Source organism: Pyxicephalus adspersus, chromosome 5 (assembly GCF_032062135.1).
Source record: "Pyxicephalus adspersus chromosome 5, UCB_Pads_2.0, whole genome shotgun sequence".
NCBI classification, from domain to species: domain Eukaryota; kingdom Metazoa; phylum Chordata; class Amphibia; order Anura; family Pyxicephalidae; genus Pyxicephalus; species Pyxicephalus adspersus.
Window position 1 is genome coordinate 12104505 of NC_092862.1, and position 22560 is coordinate 12127064.

The window sequence follows — 22560 nt, forward strand, 5'->3', positions numbered from 1 at the left end:
CATAGGGTAGCCAAATCCAAAGTGTGAAACATTCATCTGGAACAAAGATTCACCAGAAGTGGACATCACATTCACTGTAAACATGCATGTATCACATTCACCCATTATTGGGGGTCTCGGGTCACCATATATCCGTATCACATTTCCCAAATGTAGGGGGGTCACCATATATCCGTATCACATTTCCCAAATGTAGGGGGGTCACCATATATCTGTATCACATTCACCCAATGTAGGGGGTCTCCATATATCTGTATCACATTCCCCCAATGTAGGGAGTCTCCATATATCTGTATCACATTCTCCCAAGGTAGAGGTTCTCCATATATCTGTATCACATTCACCCAGTGTAGGGGGTCTCCATATATCTGTATCACATTCACCCAATGTAGGGGGTCTCCATATATCTGTATCATTCTCCCAATGTACGGGGTCACCATCTATCCGTATCACATTTCCCAAATGTACGGGGTCACCATATATCTGTATCACATTCCCCCAAAGTAGGAGGGTCACCATATATCTATCACATTCACCCAATGTAGGGGGTCACCATATATCTATTTTGTTGTAGCACTTGGGTGAATAATTCTGCCCATAACAGAAAATACCTTTCACATCATTTTAAACTTAATTTTCTTTTTTTCAGTTTATGATTACTGGAGGAAACCTGCATGAGAGCAGAGAAGCCATTGAACTTACGCGGACCAATGGTAACAATCGCTTCTCCGATAGACTTACACAATGCATTCAATAGGTGACAGTATGATACAGTTAAGAGCACCCAATCACAAACAAGCATTATTATTAATAATATTATTATTATTATTATTATTATTATTATTAATAAACAGGATTTATATAGCGCCAACATATTAGGCAGCATCTAAATTTTCACTCCTAAAAGTTATATTAGTGAAGCCTCACAAAAAGTTGCGTACTGCATGTATATTTTTATATATACTGACATACACTGACTTGCTTTTACCTTCATTTGGTTAATGAGCTGCCCATCAGATCTGCATTTGGCATGTGTAGACCTAAGATGGTGACCAGCAGGATGACAACTCTGTTGCTAATTTCAAGGCAGCGGCTTTCGTTGTCGGTCTGCAACAGGAAGTTATAGGCTCTACAAGCAACAGAAAACCAATTTGTTTCTGTACAGTCAAAGCATGATGGCAGAATGTCATAGAAATAAATGGAGACCCCCTATGATGGCAGATATAAATATTTACATTTCATAGTAACACACTCAATACTCAGACAGATCTTACCCAGTGAGGAGGTCTCTAACCATGTGATCTTGTCAGATCGGTTTTACAGTACAGTTGGCTGCCACCCAACCAGGTGCGGGGAGTTCGAGAATGGCGATCCAGACGGGTATTTATCTGACCTGCAGAAACTGATAGAAGACAACAGAGAGAATGTTGTAGCTGTTGGAGAGTGTGGTCTGGGTAAGTTTCGGCTTTGTTCCTAAAATAGATGTCCCACCAAACAGTTAAATTCAAATTGAAACATATTAGCCATATGGTAACGGTGTGACATGTGGTGCACATATATCCCCAGCAGTACCAGAGGGCTGTATATTATAAGGGGTGACACTTCAAGAATTAGTATAAAATTGACACTTTGAATCTGATGATGAGGGTTAAATTTGTACAAGAAACTAAGAGTAGGTATTCCAGTTGTTATGATTGTTGGTGACTGGTTCTCTTTGGAATGAGTTTGTCAGGTACAACACTATATTCTTCCCAATATAATGAATTAAAGGCATAAAGAAAGTACAAAAAGATTCATATATTTTGTTCAGAACCCATTACACTATCATGGGATATGGACTGCTGAGCTATAATGGTACAGCTACCTAAGAGATTTACTGTGGTACATCTTGTAACACGACGCGTTTCGCCTTTTGGCTTCTTTAGGGATATGTATAAGATGTAATTACTCTAAATAACTTAAAAGAGTACTGATGATTGGTATATGTAGACCGTAGGTAAATATCAAAGATAGGCTTACGAAGGTAATAAAACAAACAATTCATATATAATATGCTGAAATACTAATAACAATAATGTATTATAAAGTGTACAGGTACAACACATCGTCTGGACTAGCAACATTATTCTGTTTGCTTACATTGTGTCCATGGGGTCTCTAGATTTGGCATGGTGTACACCTGGGCTTAATTTCTGCCCCCTTTCAGCTGAGCTGAACCCTGTGCAGGCATACACATGTAGAATCCTAATAAGCAGGGGTGGGATTAGTTCTTAGTGGGCAGGGCTTATATGCAGGAGGGGGTGTGCATGGATACATGGGCCGACTATGCAAGGTATATGGAAACAGCAGAGTACCCAGCAAGTTTACTTAGAAGAGAACCAGTCATGCTTTGATGTATGATTTAATCCATAGGCATAGAGTATTTAAAATTATAACTGTACAAGATGTTTGTTCCCTCCCTTCTTGTACTGTTCTGAGCCAGACACTTATGAGGGGTCAGTGGTTACCTGACATCTGATATTTGTTAGCTGTCTATACTCAGAAGCTGGAAGACGATGTTATGAGATCAGCCAATTGCCAGAATGGTGGGGTGGTTTCCATATTTCCTGACAAATTTATTTTTGAAGGATAGGAAATGTTTTTGAACCTTTTGTTGTCTAATTGAGCTAAATAATACAAATCATGTGTTTTTCTTTCTTCCTGAAAGACTTCGACCGGTTGGAATTTTGTCCAAAGGAGACACAGATGAAGTAAGACATTTTTTTAGTCTTATTCTTCTTCTTCAAATTAATTCCTATCACATACAACAGATGCAACCGCTCACAGCATTGCTGTCCCTCAGCTTGAAATGTTTGTGAGGGTCCTATAGTGGTCACCATCATTATGAATGTTTCTGTCTGCAGGGTTTGTGGGGTGGACCTGTGCAGACCATCCGATGTTTCCATTTTGGGGAAATAGTGGTGGGGTAGAGAGTGGCAGGGGTATACCCAGGGTACTTGGATTATGTTTCTTTAAGGCATATTAATATTTTTATTATTATTAAAAAGGATTTATTTAGCGCCAACATATTACGCAGCACTGTATATTAGATAGGGGTTGCAAATGACAGACAGTTACAGACTGACACAGGAGGAGGAGAGGACCCTGCCCCAAGGAGCTTACAATCTATGAGGTGGGGGAAGTATCACGCAATAGGAGGGGAGATAGGAAATATGTCACACGTTCAGTGTCTGCAGCTGTTAAAGTTTTCAAAGAACATCTAAAGCCTTTCTCTCTGACATCTGTGTGTCTGCCAGGGAATTCCGCTTATTTCCCTGCAGCAAGCAATAGGTTACATTGTGCCTAATAGAGTCATTATAGGCATACACTATACAATCTCCTCTTATTATCAGTTCATATTCTAATTATAATTATAATTCATTTAAATTGCGTCTGCAATCAAGTACAAATACTCAATGTACCATTCACTTGTCCGGCATGTGATCGGCATTACAAATGATTTCATCATTATATCTAATTGAAATACCAAGAAAAAAAAATTCCAGAAGTGGTTTTTATCTCAATACATTATATAGCCAATTCACAGAAATTCATAAACTGATCCAAAATACAATTGTAATTACATTATGATCAGTTTTTGATTTATTACTACAATATGAGCTTAGGAAAGATAACTCTGTACTATTTCTCTCTGGACAGGTATTTTGAGAAGCAGTTTCACCTGGCTGAGCATTCCAAACTGCCCATGTTCCTACACTGCCGAAACTCGCACAAAGAATTTTTAGGTGGGTGCAATAGTTATAAAAGTGAATATATATATAATGTATGATATGTATTATTATTATTAATAATAATAATAATAATAAAAATAATAAACAGGATTTATATAGTGCCTTTAAACAGGGGTTGCAAATGACAGATGAATACAGACAGTGACACAGGAGCAGAGGACCCTGCCACAAAGAGCTTACAATCTAGGATATATATGTGATACACGTAAATATATATATACGATTTATCTGTACATTGGGACCTGCATTGCCACCATGATATTCCCCGGAGGTTGGCCTCTTGTTTTCCTATGATAATACATTTTTTTTGAATCACAAGAAAAAAACAAAATGGGGGAATCACACAAAGTAACTGGAAAAATAAACAGTATAAATAAAAGTAAAACATTAGATTACCAATCTAGAAACCACAAATTATTGTAGGTCCTTACATGACAGTGCTGGATAAAATATTAGGAACACAGAAGGGGACTCATTATTAGGAAAAGGGCAAGGAAATAGAAGGAGAATGGAAGGCCTCTTGTTTTCTAATCTGCTTGTATTGATTCTATGGTTTTGTATTTTATTTTGTTGTAACTTTTCAAACTTTTTTGCAAATTTGATAACTTGTAGACACAAAGACTGCAGCTGTTTCTAATGAGCATTGCTAATGCCAATTTACTGTATTTTCTGGCGTATAAGACGACTGGGCGTATAAGACGATCCCCAGCTTTTTCAGTTAAAATATAGAGTTTGTTCCATTTAAAAAAAAAACAGTAACAAAGAAAATTTTTACTTTAAATAATAGAATTGTCTGCCATTCTATGTAAAAATAGTCACACAGCGCCACCTAGTGGCTGATTTGTAAATCACACTATTTTTTAACAAGCATGTAAATGTATACCGCATGGCTCACAGTGTTTCCCGAAGCTCTGCCGGCTGACCCGAACTCGGATCTTCTCCCCGTTCAGGGGATTGGTAAGTACCCGGTGTATAAGACGACCCCCGACTTTGACAAACATTTTTTGGGGTTAAAAAGTCGTCTTATACACCGGAAAATACGGTATATGCTTTCAGCATTGCGTTGGTGTTCTCAAGTGGAAGTCTTACAAAAAATAAGGTGCCAGAATTAATTGCCAACAATAGGACACATAGGTGTTACACCAATTTATATTTATTGAACCAAATAATTAAAGAACAACAGAAAAATATATATGTTTAGAGAAAACAGTCCATTCACAGGGCCTGATTTATTAAAGCTCTCCAAGACTGGAGAGGGTACACATTCTTTTTTGAAACTGGGTGATCCAGTAAACCTGGAATGGATTTCTTCATAGTCATTTGCTATTTGCTAGCAAATGTTTTGAATCCTGGACCAGATCCATTCCAGGTTTGCTGGATTGCCCAGCCTGGGTGATCCTGCAAATCTGTAAAAGATCTGGTCCAGGTTTGAAAACATTTGCTAACAAATAGAAAAATACTTTTAACAAATCTATTCCAGGTTTGCTGGATCACCCAGCTTCACAAAGGAAAATGTACTCTTTTCCTGCCTTGGAGAGCTTTAATAAATCATGCAGCAGTCTCCAACTGGGTCTTAAGAGTCCCTGACATACAAAAAAAAATCAAACAGGGATTATGTCTCTGTGTCCTCCCCACCTTTTCTTCCATCAGAAATTTCTGAGCAAGAACTTTGGCAGCAGAAAACCTATTTGTCTCTGTGTACAATAGGGCATGATGACAAATAAAACACAAGCTTCATGGGACCCCCTCCCCTATGTTTAAAAGTTCTAGCATAGCAAAAACTGTGTTCTTTTGACTGGGGGTGGTACAGAAGCACCCCTTCTCCTCGGATGGAAGCCCTGGCACTAGGTCATACAACAATAGATGAATTCCTGCATCTCCTGGCTCCCTACAGAGGTAAATCTCCTCTGCCACCAATCGATGGCACTGTGTATATAGCATCATGTGATCTGCAGAGCCAAGTACAAAATACCAACTTGTAGAGGTTCTGCCATAACGCATTTCCATTTCCTATACAGAAGCCATAAACTGACAATTAGTCATTCTGGTTGTTAGATTTGTCAGGGGACCAATTCACAAACTGAAGATATGGGTAACAAATGGCAAATATAATATGCAGTTTTTACAATATAATCATGCAAAGGTAAAAATCAAACTTTCCATTTCTGGAGTTTTCCAATTGTAGGGTGGAATCTGGAATATGGAAATGATTGATAATTTGGCAATGTAAGAGAATTCCTTCCTATTAGATGTAACATTTATTAGCTGAAGGTTCTGATTTTATTTAATTCCAGATATTATGGGGAGGAATCGGGATCGATGTGTGGGAGGAGTGGTGAGTAGAAAATGATGGCTATGCTGTTGTTTGGATTTATATCTAATATATTTATACATTGATCAGACATGAAAAGCCACTGATAAGTGATAAGATCAAAATAGGTGTGATATATATATATATATATATATATATATATATATATATATATATATATATATATATATATATGGTGGGGAGAAAGTGAACAGTCAATTCAAATTGTGATATTTTGGAAGTAGGAACAAATCAAGTGACTGTCCATGGACAAATTGTGATGGCTGGATGTTGGGTCAGTGCATCTCCAAAACTGCAAACCCAATGGGGCGTCCCCTGTAAGAAGTAGTTTGTACCTACCAAAATATGTCCGAGGAAGGACAATTGGTGAAGTGGTAACAGGGTCTTTCAATAAGTGTGGATAAGTGTGTAGAAGGTTATCCCATGTAATCCAATCCCATAAAAGAGAGACTGTAGCACAAATTGCTAAAAAAGGGGGTGAAGCTGGTCATTAGGAAAGGTGTCAGGTCATTGCAGCTTGCAGGGTAGCCACAGACCAGTCAGAGAGCCCATACTGACTAAATGGGCATGTGAGAATCGGAACTATACCATAGTGCAATAAAAGGAGGTGGCCTGGTTTGGAGATGACATGGATGGTTTTGTAAATCATTTATCTAGGGGGAAGATGGCAGCAGGATGCATAATGGGAAGAAGCCATGTATTGGAGGCACTATGACTTTATGACTTAATGGTCCCCAACCTTTTGAATGTCACAGACCACTAAAATTACACACTCCGGACTGCGCATGTTCAGGAGCCGTGTGTCATTTAAAGGGGAAGAAACTTCCCCCAGAGTGACGTCATAATGCAAGAACTCCACTCTCCCATTGCAGATCTGAGCCTGTCTAGGGATACAACCTGTCCACCGTCCTGAGCCTGTGATCCATATGGGGACATGGTCCACGGCTCTGGCCAGTGTGCCCCCCCAAGTGGGGTGCTTCTCCTGACCCTGCTGGGGGGTGCATTGGCCAGAGCCATGGACCACAGGTTGGGGCCTTTAACTTAAATGATCTGCTGCAAACGTTTTGGTGCCATATACCACAGGATTGGTCAGAGCTGTTTTGGTGGGACAAGGGGGACCTATACAAAATTAGGGAAGTGTTTTTTCTGTTTTGTCTGATCAGTGTAACAACAGTACTTCAGTACTATAGGACAAACATATTACCGATATTGCGACTATCCTAGTATCATACGTGATCTTTATCTCCTCTAAACTCTGTTTAGGTTCATTCATTTGATGGAACTAAGGAGGATGCGGAAGCTATAATCGATCTGAATCTCTACATTGGTATTAATGGCTGGTAAGAGGTTAGGATTTCCATAATCATATTATTACACAGTATTTATATAGCGCTGACATATTACACAGAGCTGTACAAAGTCCATAGTTTATTTATCATTAATACAGTCTAAGGTCAATTTTGGGGGGGAGCCAATTAACCTAACTGCATGTTTTTGGGATGTGGCAGGAAACCGGAGTAAACCCACAAAAGCACAGGTAGAACATGCAAACTCCATGCAGATAGTGTCCAGGCCGAGATTCGAACCTGGGACCCAGCACTGCAAAGGCCAGAGTGCTAACCTCTGAGCCACCGTGCTGCCCATATGTAATAAAACACAAGCTAAGTCTATAAAGAGACATTGTATGGTATAAAGGAGGTAAAGCAAACCTTCCTTCACTTGTCTCATTGGTTTTATCATGATCGGGAGCAGCACTTTCAGATATCATTCACATCGCCACCTGTATTACCTGCCACCACAGGGTATTACATCTTTCTCTAAATGTCAGTTAAAATGAATGTGACACCCCTACAGATATGCAAAAAGATCATTGGTGTTAGGTAAACTGACCTGAGAGGCACAAATGTCTTATTGATCAAGAAACTCCCAGCAACCTCAGGAGGAACCCTGGTTGAAAAATACTGCTCTATTTCGACAATGGCATGACATTACAGTTTTTCTTTTCTATTGTTGCAGTTCACTAAAGACAGAAGAAAACCTGGAGGTCTTGAAGACCATCCCAGCTGAGAGACTGATGATTGAGACAGGTAAGATGCATACTGCATCATTTCACTCACAGTACTTTGGAAGCAAAATGGCAGTTTTAATATATAAATGATAATAGCCCCTTACCTTCTTTCCATGGGCGTAGGTTGGTGTCAGCATAGTACTGTTTACATTTAGCTCATCTGCACCTGCACAGTAATGGCAGACAAGGAGCTGATTTGTTCCACATACCTTTTTGTTTATTGGTATCACTGAAACTGACCTGAGAGGTGCAAATTGCTCAAGGAACCCCCAGTAATCTCTTGAGGAACCCTAGTTGAAAAACACTGGTCTAGGCATTTGTTTGTGATTAAAATGACAACTTTCTTTTTCTGTGGTATGAACAGACGCCCCCTGGTGTGGGGTAAAGAACACACACGCTGGGTCAAAGTATGTGAAAACCACTTTTCCAACTAAGAAGAAATGGGAGGCTGAACATTGCTTGAAGGACAGGAATGAGCCGTGTCACATTGTGTGAGTGATCAGTGTACCATAAGCTATACCAGCTACAACAATATATCAATCTATCTTCAGTTAACAGTCATCCACACAGCAGTACCATTAGCCAGATTATTGAGTGCACAATGTTACATTGTAGATGTGTGTTGTGCTTTGCAATGCAATGTTATTTGCATCCTGACTCGCACTGTGCACTGTAACACACGTCTTTTGGACAATGTTGTGCCTGAGGTTTGTTTGCTCATACAAATTGCCTAAGAGCTGTACACAGCATTTGCCTAGCTTAATAACCCAACCACAGCTGGGAAATGTGCCATATGGTATATGCAGGATGCTTGGTAGAGGTCAGAGCCAAATGCCACAAAACTTCTATAGCCTAAATAAACTTTTAGACTAATCAGATCTACAATAAATATCTTTACTTGAACAAATTCCACTGTGGGCAAAACTATGATAGGTATTCTGCAAACCCACGGCTGTCTATACCTAGTGAATGAAAAAGACCCGAGACAGAGGCTTGTGTCGTTTTGCAAAAGATTATGGGTGCTGTATAACTTTGTCCTTTTTTTCTAATTTTTGTCTTTGTAATTGGCTAATTCAATTAGCTCTTACACAATGTGCATGATTTTGCAGACAAGTCCTGGAGATTATGGCTGCTGTCAGAGAAGAGGATCCGGAGGAACTCGCTAAAACTCTCTACAACAACACAAGCAAAGTCTTCTTTCCGGATAAATAGAATGGCCGCATCAGATCGGGTCAACCAATATTTAAACTCCACTCTATTTAAAAGACATTTTCAGATTTCATGAGGATGAACGATGGTCATGTTCCACAAGCCCCATATGCTCAGCCTGATCTATATGATGAATAGAGGTTTCTGCAGGGAACACTGCATAGTGGAGCAGGTTCACATATCAGCGCAGAGCAATGCAATGTGCCCTGCAGTAACCTTTATTCCTCATATTTTAAACATTCACCTATGTGGAGGAACAATTAAAGAGAACCCATGTTTCTTCAATGCCAAGCAAAGCAACATTTTTGTTTTAATGCTGGCCCCTACACGTTGCTTATTTTCTGTTTAGCATTATATATAGAGAGATTGTTGGTACTTGAGTGTATGGGGAGCATTTGGTCTACTCTCCTTCCTCCAAAAGCAGCCAATTACAGACCTAGGTGCTGTCAGGTGGGGGCTTTGGTAGGATGGGAGCCCTGTGTAAGCTTCTTCTCTTTGCTCACATTATCAGATGATGCTGTATGGAAGGTAAAGAAAGAAAAGCATAAGAAGACCATGAAGCCAGTAAGGGCAGAGTGCAGTGTATAACATTTTTGGATACATGTGTAATGTCATGCGTGCATTCCCTCCACTTTTTGCAAATGACTATGACGGGTGGCTTCACAAGCATTTACTAGAACAAACTTGAGCCCAACCATGGGCGGTATTAAACGTTTGCATAGGAATGCCCTGGGAAGTCCTGCAGGTTATTTCAGGCACCTGTAGGTGGCTTTCAATGTATGCTGCTTGATTAGCACTTGACTGCAGGTTCACCCAACAGTAGACTTGATTCATGCACTGCTTACATCTAGCATGGTTTTGTTACCAAGCCTCATGTAGAAACCATCTAACTGAACAGCAGTGTATTGTTCCTGTAGCAATAACTGGGTGATCATCCAATCAGGACCCATCATGCTAATCACATTCAGGCAGGAAGTTCATTTACAAAGTAAACTTATTAAGACTGCAGGTTTATTTTTACTACTGTAAATTGTCTGATATAACTACAGTATTCAAAAAAAATCACATTTTGTTTAGTGTAAAATCTGCATGGCCATATGCTCAAATGTAATATGTTAATAAAGTTCTGTCTATTCTTACATGTCTGTTTTTTTCAACTAAACTCAAGCACTGTCAGTAGTTTACTGTTTGTCCTGTTTTGAGCTGAGGTCTTACAGGTGAACTTCATGTAATAGGGTGAAAAGACGCTTCCTTTCGCTGCATTGTAACCCTGTAAGTTGCACTAATGCATGGACGGTGGTGCTGGGATGTCACTGGGACATAGCGTAGCCTAAACTGTGTAAAACGTTTTGGAAAAGCCATGACATATGATCCAAGGAAAAACAGATTCCCTAAATGGAAAAACACCTAGCAATCATAAGGGTACAATGCATTTGAGAGCCAATTTTATCACCTGCATGGGGTAGCTTCCCCATGACCACCCTCTGTTGCTAAAATGTAAAGCCTAGGGGTCTTTTTCAATTTTGAAAGCAGCAAAGTTATGTTCAGATGGCAATTTTTTGAAGTGTGACTGCTGTGGTTCATCACTACCTATCGGTCCATATCCATAGTTCAGGTTCCAGTGCTTTGCCTTCAAATCGCTCCTCAGTTCTTGTCCCACTTACCTTCCTGACCTCATAGGCCATAGGTATAAAAATACCCCCCTAGCCGCTCTCTTCGCTCCTCCAATAACCCACTAATGTCTTCCTCACTCATAACCTCATCACATGCACTGCTCCAAGACTTTTCTAGGGCCACCCTGACTCTCTGGAGTCTATAGCCCCCCTCCTACTTTGGTATACTTCCTGCACCTCCTAGATTGTAAACTCTTCTGGACAGGGTCCTCTCCACCTCCTGTGCCTCTGTCTTTTGCAACCTTTATTTAATGTACAGCGCTGTGTAATATGTTGGCGCTATATAAATACTGTCAATAATAATAATATCATCCACCCAAGGCCTTGGATATAACTGAAACTAATTGTAGTGGATGAAGCTGCATCTGGTTGTGGTGTGGTTTTTGAAACACTACATGCAGTATTTGAGGCAGTGTTTCCCAACCAGGGTTCCTCCAGAGCTTCTCGGGGTTCCTCCAGAGGTTCTCGGGGTTCCATGAGAAATGTATATCTCTAAGATAAGTTTAATAGACACCAATGATCTTTTTGGCTATCTGTAAGGGTGACAGATTTCCACATGGCCAGCAATGTAAGAGGAATTCTTCCCACTGATAACCACACTAATGTACAGCAAGCTGTGAATATATTCATTATAGCAGGGGTTCCCTGAGGACCTGAAAGTTCCCCCATATTAAAAAGGTGAAGAAACTCTGGTCCAAGGGTAGTCTGTCACTCAAACTGCTTTCAATTACAAAACTGATTTGGCTTATCAAGAAGGGTAAATTATTTCCTGCAGTGCAATCCGATATCTTCTGCTGATTCATACATACAATCATTTTGACCCGTGTGTTGCTGACCCTGCAAATGTTTTGTAACCTGAAGAAGTCTGATACCATGTTTACGTGAGTAATAAGGTCACACACCTTATTTACAAAATGTTAAAACAGCCCAGCTGATTATCTATTCTACTGCTGGTCAGGTGCTAATGATCTCTCTAGCAGGATGCATAATGCCACCCAGATCTGTCGCACTCTCAAGCTCCAGCATGTAAAAACTAGTCAGGTGCCATGAACAGAAAAAACATTCTCTAAGGTTTAAGCAAGCATCAACCAGTTTTTTGGCCCCTATTTTTATATATAACGTTATAGGTTAAGACAGTATTTGTCATCCTAAACAGATCGCCAAACTAGCATGTTACCAACACTTCTGGAAGGGAAAGGGATCTTACTCATACAGCTATTCATAAAAAGGTAGCTCACTTATCTTATTATATAATTCTCAAGTTAATTGATTTGTAACATTTGCAAATGCAGCAACACGTTTCAACCTGCCTAAGTCTGAAATACAGAATTGTAATTAAACTTTGATGACAAGCTAAATGTTCCTATACTTTACATTTTTTCAAGAGAGAAGTACAGCCCCATGCACCCTCTGCATCCCGCCACTACACGCAAATAGTCGAGATGTTGTGATACTTCATGGCAATGGTCAACACTTGCCTGCATCCCACCATAATAGGTGAGGCAACCCAAAAGAATATTAGAGAAGCAAGGCTTCAGAAATAAATATGAGGATAAGTGCTTAGTGGTGGGACTGAAAGTTTTTGTAAGCACTGCGGTTCTCTCCAGACATTTTCTAGCTGGGTGGTCAAAAAGTGAGCAAAGTATCACACAAATTTAGTGTTCTCAGTTGTTTATGCCATAGCTGTCCAGTAGCCCCCTACTATTGTCTACTGCCCCCCATTTCAACCATTGTTCCATTATCCCTCAACTGTCCAGTGTGATCACTTGTGAAAGTTTGATAAATTCAAATCTATGGAGATAGGTAGCAATCTGTCTTTGAACGCAGCATGTAGCATCTAAATAAATGTGCAGCTGCCTGAAAAAAAGGTCAAAAAAACAGAACCATGTGTTCCAAAGTTAACCATTTTTTGTATAAAGTAGTTAAAGTGCTTCTTAGATTGTGAGCTCTTCTGGGCGGGGTCATCTCCTCCTCCTGTGTCATTTGCAACCCCTATTTAATGTACAGCACTGCATAATATGTTGGTGTTATATAACTACAGTTATACAGTAAACCAACATTTTGGTACACCAGGACTCTCCTATGGGCAGTAGAGTTACTGGTCAGTATTGCAGCTTTGTGATAGTTCCATGTAAAAGCAAGCTTACAGTGAAAGCCAGCAGCTTGTCAGTTCTGCTTCCATTGGATGGGAAGTGACAAAGATACAAAGAATGAATCTTCCCTCAGCAGAGCAGCACGCCGTCTGTACTCACTGCCAGCTTTATACACAAAGTCCAGCCTAAGCAATTGTACGATGACAGCTGGGTGGTTACTGAAAATTGCCAGGTGGTGCACCCAGCTAAAAGGGCCTGGGGAGAACACTGCACACCTTGGAGTCACTTTGAAGGGTTTGAAGAAAGCTGTTTATTGTTTTCTGATCAACATTTACAAACTAAAGCTGGGGTATTTAATGTACAGCACTGTGTAATATGTTGGCACTATATATATCCTGTTTAATAATAATGTGATTTGTCAAAGTCATTCGGCTCTTCTCCAGTCACAGAGCTCTCTTTGGCCATTCGGCAAAAAGAGTTCCAGAGAGGCGAGTTTGAAATACAACAAGGTCAGTTTTATAAACAGGGTGCGCTGTGGTGTTTACAGTTTCAGAAAGTAACAGCAGAGTAACAACAAAGAGCAAGTGGATTGTGATACTTCCTTCTCATTATAACTTCTCAAAGATCAGCAGTAATTTAACCACAAGAACAATATTTGCTTCCGGACAACAGTACTTTCAGGATCCAATAAGGTCCCAGCTTGGTTAGGCAAGGTATTATTAGACTTGAAGGATATGTCAATCCAGCCAGAAGTTACTTATTTGCTTTTGTATTAACTCCCAACAGATCTCCGAAAAGGGCTACATTCAGCAAAGAGCATACAGCACCTGAAACATTGTCAAATGGGCTTAAGAAAGCAAGCAATGCAAAATCAACATGTTTTTTTTATTTCATGAACAAGAATGTACACATTTTAATTAGGTCACAAAAGAGACCGAGTATTATTTACAAAAGCACTTAAGCATTATCCGTCTTGGACTTTCTTTAAGATTCTGATTGTGCTTTCAGAGTTACAGAAGAAAAAGAAATACCTCATTTGAAACCCATCTTTTCATGTATTCGTATTAACACAAAAAAGCAAAGAGAAACAAATAAATAAGGTTTAGTCCCTTAAAACGTGAATAAAGAATACATTGCTGGCTGAATCGTTCTGTTCAGCGGTCCATTGCTCCTGCTGGATTTTTTCGCTTTACCCCTCCCAATCTGCAATATCTGGCACGGGTTCCTCATCAGGGACGACATTTCCGTTGTTGTTAGAAAAGGTTGGGCTCTCTTTAGGATCCTCGTCTATGTATACTTTTTGATGGCACATTGGACAGGTATCTTGAATGTACAGCCACTTCCGAAGGCAAAGTGCGTGAAAGTAATGATGACAGGGCGTGACACGGGCCGACGTGCGGAACTCCTGGTAGCAGATAGCGCAGACGTCATCTATCTCATTGCTTTCAGAAACCTTTACTTCGGGAAGCGAGTTGATCTTCTTGACGGCTGTCCTCCGGTTGACAAATGTCTTCCACCCGTTCTTTGCTTGAAGGTATATATTAAAGTAGGCATGAAGACACATCATGCATGCTCGGATCTTGCTTCCTGACTCAAACATCATTGTGTAAGCTCCATTGCCAAACATGATTACTCCAAAAATAAACTCTATGATACTGCCAGTTGAGCGAACGTAATAGACGTAGTCATCCAGCTTCTCCCACACTACACTGTAGTGGCCGTCAATCATAAACAGTGTGTACACAGTCAGAGAAACCATAACTTTTAAACAAAGTTCAACGCAGAAGGCCGTCACGGCAAACAGCCAGGTGTTCAATGCGTAAAAGTGCCATAAGACGCAGCTGAGCAGGACTGGAAGCACGAAAAGGAAGGCAGAAACCAAGAGCACTGGAAAATGCCTACGGAAAGAAGACACGTGGGAGGCACTGAGTGACATTAACACTGGGTCGGTCATACCATGGATAAAATGTAAAATGGCTGTCAACAAAAGGCACATGTTTCGACAGAGGCGAATGAGTCTTTCTTCAGGCTGTAAACCGCTCAGGCCGGTTTGCAAGGCCAGTATAAAAAACAACACTGGAGCTACAAAACCTAGACGTTTGTCCTCCTCTTCAGTAGAGCCAATGAAGGCGAGTATTCCCAGTCCTAGATAGTGTGCTATAGATGAAATCACTGCACTCATGCCCAAAACAGTTAGGGTGGAATCACAACCGCTGATGATGAGGCTGCAGACAAGATTCCAAAAGTCATTCCACGGAATAAAGTAAGAGGTCTCTCCAGTATCAGCGTTAGACACTTTCGCCGAGTAGACTATGAAAGCTTGGGTGGCTAACCTGGTCAGCCAGAACATTCGAAGCACATCGGGAAAATGGATCTTTTTCCAGGCATCTTCGATCATCACCTGTATCCCGTAAACCTGGTACATATGTTTGAGCAGGAGAACTGTGTATTTTGTGGAATAATAGAACCACCTAAACCTGAGCAACAGGCATACTGTAGTATAAACGGCAAGCACAAGGCCAGAAATAATAACTAAGGTCTCTTGAACATCAGCTGGAAGTTCTAGGACACAGCCAACAGTGGGGATTAAAAGATCCACTATGATGAGCTGAGAGTATGTGGACTGGGCCTTTAGCAATGTGACAAAACCAATGCCAAGTATCAACTGTAAGCAAATTAGTGACATCCATAGCACTGGCCCGCTGGTGGGAAGGAATTCCAGTTCATAGGCAGATTTCGAGTTTATGTGCAAAATGGTATAATAATTAACCAACACTGAAGTTGCAGCAGTCATGAGGGCAGCGGCAATGGTGTAGAATTCAAAGAGCGCTCTCCGTGATAACACCAGCACGATAGTGGATGCCAGAATGCCTGCAAAACAAAAAAAAAAAAAAAAAAAAAAAAAAAGCAATCAACTATTGGTCAAGGACAAGGATCAACACTTTCTCAATTTTTACACAATCTAATATAAAAAAAAGAATTCTTTTAAAACTTTCCTAAATGTAAGAATTAATTGGACACAAGAATTTTATATAAAGGATTTTCATGGAGATAACATACATATTCACAACTCTAGCGGTTGTCTGTGTACCGGGCATTCATTATTATAACCTCTAAGCTGGTGACAACTTGGACATGACAATGAACTCCAGGATAAATAGAGAATGTAGACAAGGACAAGGTTTTACCCTTCCCCTTACTCTATTAAAACTAAAACAAACTTTTGGCTTTAGATACACTTGTGGAGGGTCTATATCAGTGTTTCTGATCCTTTTAACATGGAGGAACCCTTGAAATACTTTCCGTCTTCAAGAAACCCCCTTCTACAATTATTATATCCATAGCTCACAGTCCATTAGTGTGGTGATCAGTAGGAAGAATTCATCTTACATTGCTGTCCAGTGGGAAGAATGTCACCCTTACAGATTACGATTATTAAAGTTAAAGTGGGGGGCACAAGTTGCTTATTGCTCAAGGAACCCCTAGCATCCACTGCTTCAATATTATTGTTATTAAACATTATTTAAAAAGCTCCATCATATTACGCAGCACTGTACATTAAATAGGGGTTGCATATTGTAGATATGTATCTGTCATCTCCTTAGTATACCAATGAATATATAAGCTGCCATTTCTAACCTGGTTCTAAGAAATATCCATCTTCCCTGCATGGTGATCTGATCCTCTGCCTTTAATACCTTATGAATCACTGGCTCTAAATGAATATACAGCTCATGAGGTTAAGCTATTTACCATCCAACTTCTCACACCGTGATCTGCTTGTGTGACTGAAACTACCGATTCCAAAAAATCGCCTTTACATCCAGGGAATTAGCATTAAGATCAGAGTTTCTCAACCAGGGTTCCGCCGGAGGTTGCTAGGGATTCCTTGAGCAATGAGAAGCTTGCAACTCTCAGGTCAATTTGATTGACACCAGTGACCTTTTTGGCTATCTGTAAGGGTAACATTCCTCCCAATGGCCAGCAATGTAAGATGCATTCGTCCTGCTCACCACCCTATTAATATACCTACTAATACACCCTATTAATATGAGGGGGGCTATGGGTATAGTAATTATAGCAGAGGATCCCCAAGACCTGAAAGTGATTTCAAGGTTTCTTTAAAAAAAGAATGGGTTCAGCAATGGTAGCTTTCATAATCTCTCAGTGATAGGTCCACATTAAAATGTAACTATGCAACAAGAGCAGCACTACAATATATCATTTAGTCCCTAGGGTTGAAAGTGGTCTTGGGCAGGTTTGTGATCTGCAATCCCTAATTATTGTACAGCACTGCATAATATGTTGGCGCTCTAAATAAATGTTAATATTATTAAATATAAGTTCTCCTCTTAAAACTCTTTAGTACAGTAAAACATATAATCAAAAACAAGCGTTGAGTATCAGCACTACTATCTGTTAAATGTTGTTGCCTGTTTAAAGTCCATGCACCATTTACACTGAGGAGACTCAAAAATGCTAGAAAAAAAAAACCTAAGGAGAAGCTATTTTAAATCATTACATTTGCTGATATCATTGCCCTTGCACCACCCAGCACTTTTCAGTAACCACCCGGCTGTTTTTGAGTGGTTACCGAAGACTTGGATCAAGATACCAAGGTTGCCATCGGCCTACAGCTTCTTTCCACCCAGCATAAAAAAAACTTCTGGGGGGAACACTGGATATGGATAAAGAAAGAAGCAGTAGGCTAAAATATCTTCTGGAGAAAATGTAGCTCCAAGCTCTATCCGGTACTGCTTATATAACCAAAGCCTAGCAGCATCTACCCTAACAATGTAATCATTTTATCCTATCACTCTTACTCATCCATTCCAGTGAGACCACAAACTAAGCCATGAACCTTTACATTTGTGTCTGCTTTAATGTTGAATGACGCCCTGTCTACACCCTCTTCACACTTCTGTTGTTGAAAGGACATGTGGTTTCAGTGCAGTTCCTAAATTGGACGTAAAGTCTAAAAGTAAACCATGCACTGTTCTTCTATGGGTGGGTCCCACAACCTACCTAGTCTTGCTTTTCTTGTAGACAATGTTCTGCTGTATTGCTACTTGGATATGCACAAGTTACAATGCTTATTTTTTTATTCTATTTTACAGTGTAAATGTCAACATTGCTGTGGCTCAGTTGCACAGAAAAATGTGCCATTCAAACACAATGACTGTATAAGAAAAACAAACACCCTGTGGAATTCATCATACTGGAGCTTGTTGGTCACCTGTGGCAGGGGGAGCATTCATATCCAGGTAGCCATATTACAATGAACAGTAAGAGCAATGCCAGTCACAGAACAGGTAAATACCGTGCGGTCTAAGCATTCACTGGCAGACTTTGAATCTTTAACCCTGTTTCCTGGAATACCGAAATAATGTAAACACGTTCTGAGAATTGCAATGGTGAGTAAAGTTACTTGCTGGCTATTCCTTTCTCTCTGGGATTTTCAACTATTTGCACTGTGCTCACCTGTTAAGAAATTGCATCTAGGAAACTGTCTGTGTGGTTTGGGACTGCCCTAGGCTGCCATTACAGTCGATTTCTGTGTTGACTGCAATAAAACAATGAGCTATATGATATGTTTTCTAGAAACACTGTCAGGTTTTCTACTGCATGAACACGGTGGCCATAATTGGGTAACGTGAAAATCTAGCATGTGTACAAAAGTCCCTGACATCGTTCATCAATATATCCTGAGCCCAGATCAAGAATAACCACTGTGCATTCCTTTGGAGGAGAGTACAGAGGTGTGCCGCTCCCATCCTCCCCCCTCACTCCTCTTCATAGAACAGCTCTCATTAGTGTACAGAACTTGTTCCTTCTCCTGTCACTGAAAAGGATCACAAAAAAAAAAAGTTTCCCGTGTCAGTCACCTTAAGGCTATAGGAAGTCTGTACAGGTCATAAGGTGGAACTTTCATTAAAGAAAAAAAAAAAAAAAAAAAATTCATTTTACCTCTACTTGTTAAAAACCCACAAACTAGGTACAAGCTGCTCGCAGCGAGTCCCAAAGAGGGAAGCCAATTAACCTAACTGCATGTTTTTGGAATGTGGAAGGATACGGAGTACCCGTAGGAAACCCACACAAACACCGGGAGAACCTGCAAACTCCCTGCAGATAGTGTTCTGGCTGGGATTCAAACCTGAGACTCAGCGCTGCAAAGGCGAGTGGTAACCTCCAAGTAACCCCCTTACTTTATTATCTTGTCAATCAATCATTTGTTGACACCAATACACAGAAACTATTTTGCATAAAGAATAAAGTACAGGAGGGGCACAGGTAATATACCCGGTCACTACACGGAGGTTACACAAGCAGGGACCACTAATAAAGAACAGGACCGCATTGCGCAGTGCTCTGGTACCTCCGCTCTGTGCACAATATTCCTGTTTGCACACTGGGAGTAAACACTGATGTATGCCAATGAAATGTCTGGCAGCTCTGACACAGATAAAATATATACATGCTAAATGTCAAAGTACAAAGTTTATCGTGATTATAGCAATGCAGTTTGTACACACAATATGGACGTCAGCAAACTTTTCTACATTTTAATTCTCTTATTGGCATGCAGCAAGAAATCACATCCTAGATATCATGCCTGAAGTGTGTGCCAAGACAAATCATTTTGTTCTTAGCTTTGGGTCAATGTGAAAATGTTACAATCCTTGTCAGGTTTTTGCTACTATCTGAGGCTCTGTTGAAGAGATTTCTCCATATGTTTCAACAGACAGGAAGTAAAGAACCATTTCTAAGAGAAGCCCAGTCAGATTTTGAATTTTGTCACTATTAAGGATTTTTTTTCTTACATCCTGTTAAAAGCCGCTCACATGTGCAAGATCTAATGACGTGTCTTCCTCCAAATGTAGTAAAAACAAGTGCCGATCTCATTGCGCATGCAGTGTTATTTTTACATTTGAGGAAAGCTCCTGATAACATATGACAAATATGGAGCATGCGCAGACGGAGCAGCCCGCTGCCTCCTGGAATATATGAGGCAAGGATCCCAGGAAGCTGCGGGTTTCCCCTTTCAGTTTTTTCTGCTGCGGAGAAAGGGAGGGAATCACATCATAAATGTTAAAAAAAAATAAAACACTTTTATTTTATATTATATTATGTAAAAGGCAAAGCTACCATATTACATAACATAAAAAAATACACTTACCTTCAATCCTGCAGGGCAGTCGATCGGTCCAGAGGAGGCTTGCATCAGGTCCCACGTCGTCCTGGCATGCGTCTTCGGGTTTGCGCTCTGGGCGCTGACATCATCGCCTCTTCTTCTGGGTTCTTGTTCCTACCTCACCCGACCCAGGCGCGCGATCAGCTCAGGTAGATGGGCATGCGTGAGATCGGCAATTATTTCCCCTTTTGACCAAAGGGCATGCACAGAAGGAGCACCCAAGAGCCTCCCGGGATGCGTGACGTAGGTATCCCAGGAGGCTTTGTGCTCCCATTCATTCTCAATCGACTAGGTAATCGAGAAATAGGGGGTGATGCTGCACGCTTTTTTTTTTTTTTAAAAGGGTGTTGCACTTAAAAAAAATACACACACAGAATATTTACCTAAAATAAAGGGGTTGTCTACCCTTTTATGCAAAGCGAAAATTCTGAGTTTAGGTACGCTTTAGGACCAGTATGTTTAGCCCTGAATCTTTTTCATTATTACAGTATTTATATAGCGCCAGTGTTCAAGCAGGGTCGGAAAAAAATTGTAGGTGGGTGGCAGCCCCTGTATTGTGACCCAACTATCAGTAACCAACCAAAAACAGCCGGATAGTCCCTGAAAATTGCCGGGTGTTGCACCCGGCTTAGGGGTGCTAGGGAGAACACTGAGCGGTGACATTGTACGCAGCGGCGGCGGCAGTAAAGACAGAACGGGAGCGCAGAGTCTCCTGGGATACCAATCTCACACATCCCAGGAGGCTGCTACTCCTGCGCATGCCGGAAGGGGCTTTTACATACATGAGGGAAAAAATGCCGATCTCGCGCATGCGCAGTGAGACTTGACATTCCTTTTACCCCGATTTACAGCCGGCTATGTCACCTGAACTTGCGACTGAGAAAATGGCTCCAGGAAAGCTCTTCAGAAGTAAAAGTGAGGTTTTTTTTAGTGTTTAGTTTAGCTTTAAGCCAGGCCCATGGCAAGAGACCACCAATGTCAGCCATTGATGTCACCACTATAGTGTCCTGCTAGATCAACATTTCTAAACCTTCAGAGACCCCCGGCTATAATCACTATATCCACAGCTCTCAGTATATTAATGTGGCGATCAGTGGGAAGAATTCCTCTTACATTGCTGGCCATTGGGAAGAATGTCATCCTTACAGATAGCCAAAACCATCACAAATTGCCCACGTAACCCCTAGCAACCTCTGGAGAAATAAACACTGATCCTGCAAGGATACTGGGGCTATGCAGCCAATAGGAAGAGTCCACATCACACAGGCAGTGACGAGGACACCTGAAGAAGGACCCCACTAACCTGTAACTAAGGGGGAAGACTGGAGTGTCACATGACTACAAAATGTCACATGACTGCCAATGTTTTTATGTAAACAGAAGGTTAGGCTGCAGGAAATGGGTGTCCTTGTGGCCTAAAAGTCACATTTACAATTACATGTATACTGTATATGTCACCCACCCAGGGCAACAGTTACACCCCCCCCCCTTGTATTAGGATATACAATGACTTATATAGTGTATGAGGTGTAGCTGGCCTAGCACAGGCACCCCCTCCCCCCTTACACATAACACAGAACTCACCCAGCAGAGAGAGGAATAGCTGCCACAACAAGGCCAGGTACCCGGCAAAGGCATCATGAGGCAAGTTTAATATGACGTCTATAATGAAGACAGGAGGGACCCGTAGGGCCACATCAAGCACGGCCCGCACCGGCTGAGGGACCGCCATGGGGGTCTTCTGGGTGAGTGAAGAGCCCCCCGTTTCCGCCGGACTACTGTCCGCCGGTGTCCTCCTCTTGCCGCACCGATGCCATGTCCTTCCCGCACCTGCGTCACCGCCCGCCCGATAGGCACTCCAACGTCCCAGTCACGGCAAACCCGAGGCCTCTCCTACTGCGCATGCGCTTTGGTGGAGGGGTGTGTTTTTTTTTAAACTTACGAAACTTTATTAAACGTGAACACAAGGAAGTGAAGCAATGTGGACAGATGTGAAAGTTGCAAGGAGGCTAATACATAACAGTGGGCATGCAGGTCAGAGGGGGGGGGGGTCTCAGGGGCTGATTTCAGGATTCTGGGGAAGTCATCATAATGTAACATTAAATTGTGATGTGTAATGGGAGTTCTCCAGGTACCAGGGGCATAACAAAAAATCGGAGGGTCCCCAACAAAAATTTGGCCCTCTTTGTGGCCCTTGGGGCA

General features: G+C 41.1%; 2 protein-coding genes across 2 annotated transcripts; one reads left to right on the forward strand and one right to left on the reverse strand.

The window, feature by feature from the left end:
• Nucleotides 1–569: 569 nt before the first annotated feature.
• On the forward strand, nt 570–10539 carry TATDN1 (TatD DNase domain containing 1). The gene is made up of 9 exons (XM_072410660.1): nt 570–713; nt 1311–1454; nt 2708–2750; nt 3700–3785; nt 6086–6126; nt 7387–7463; nt 8140–8210; nt 8556–8682; nt 9301–10539. The coding sequence occupies exons 1-9, from the start codon at nt 653–655 to the stop codon at nt 9401–9403; spliced, it is 753 nt and encodes a 250-aa protein (XP_072266761.1). The 5' UTR covers nt 570–652; the 3' UTR covers nt 9404–10539.
• Nucleotides 10540–14032: 3493 nt separating this feature from the next.
• On the reverse strand, nt 14033–22263 carry RNF139 (ring finger protein 139). Its single transcript, XM_072410659.1, has 2 exons — nt 21943–22263; nt 14033–16037 (listed from the first exon to the last, which is right to left on the reverse strand). The coding sequence occupies exons 1-2, from the start codon at nt 22088–22090 to the stop codon at nt 14356–14358; spliced, it is 1830 nt and encodes a 609-aa protein (XP_072266760.1). The 5' UTR covers nt 22091–22263; the 3' UTR covers nt 14033–14355.
• Between the last annotated feature and the right edge of the window lie 297 nt (nt 22264–22560).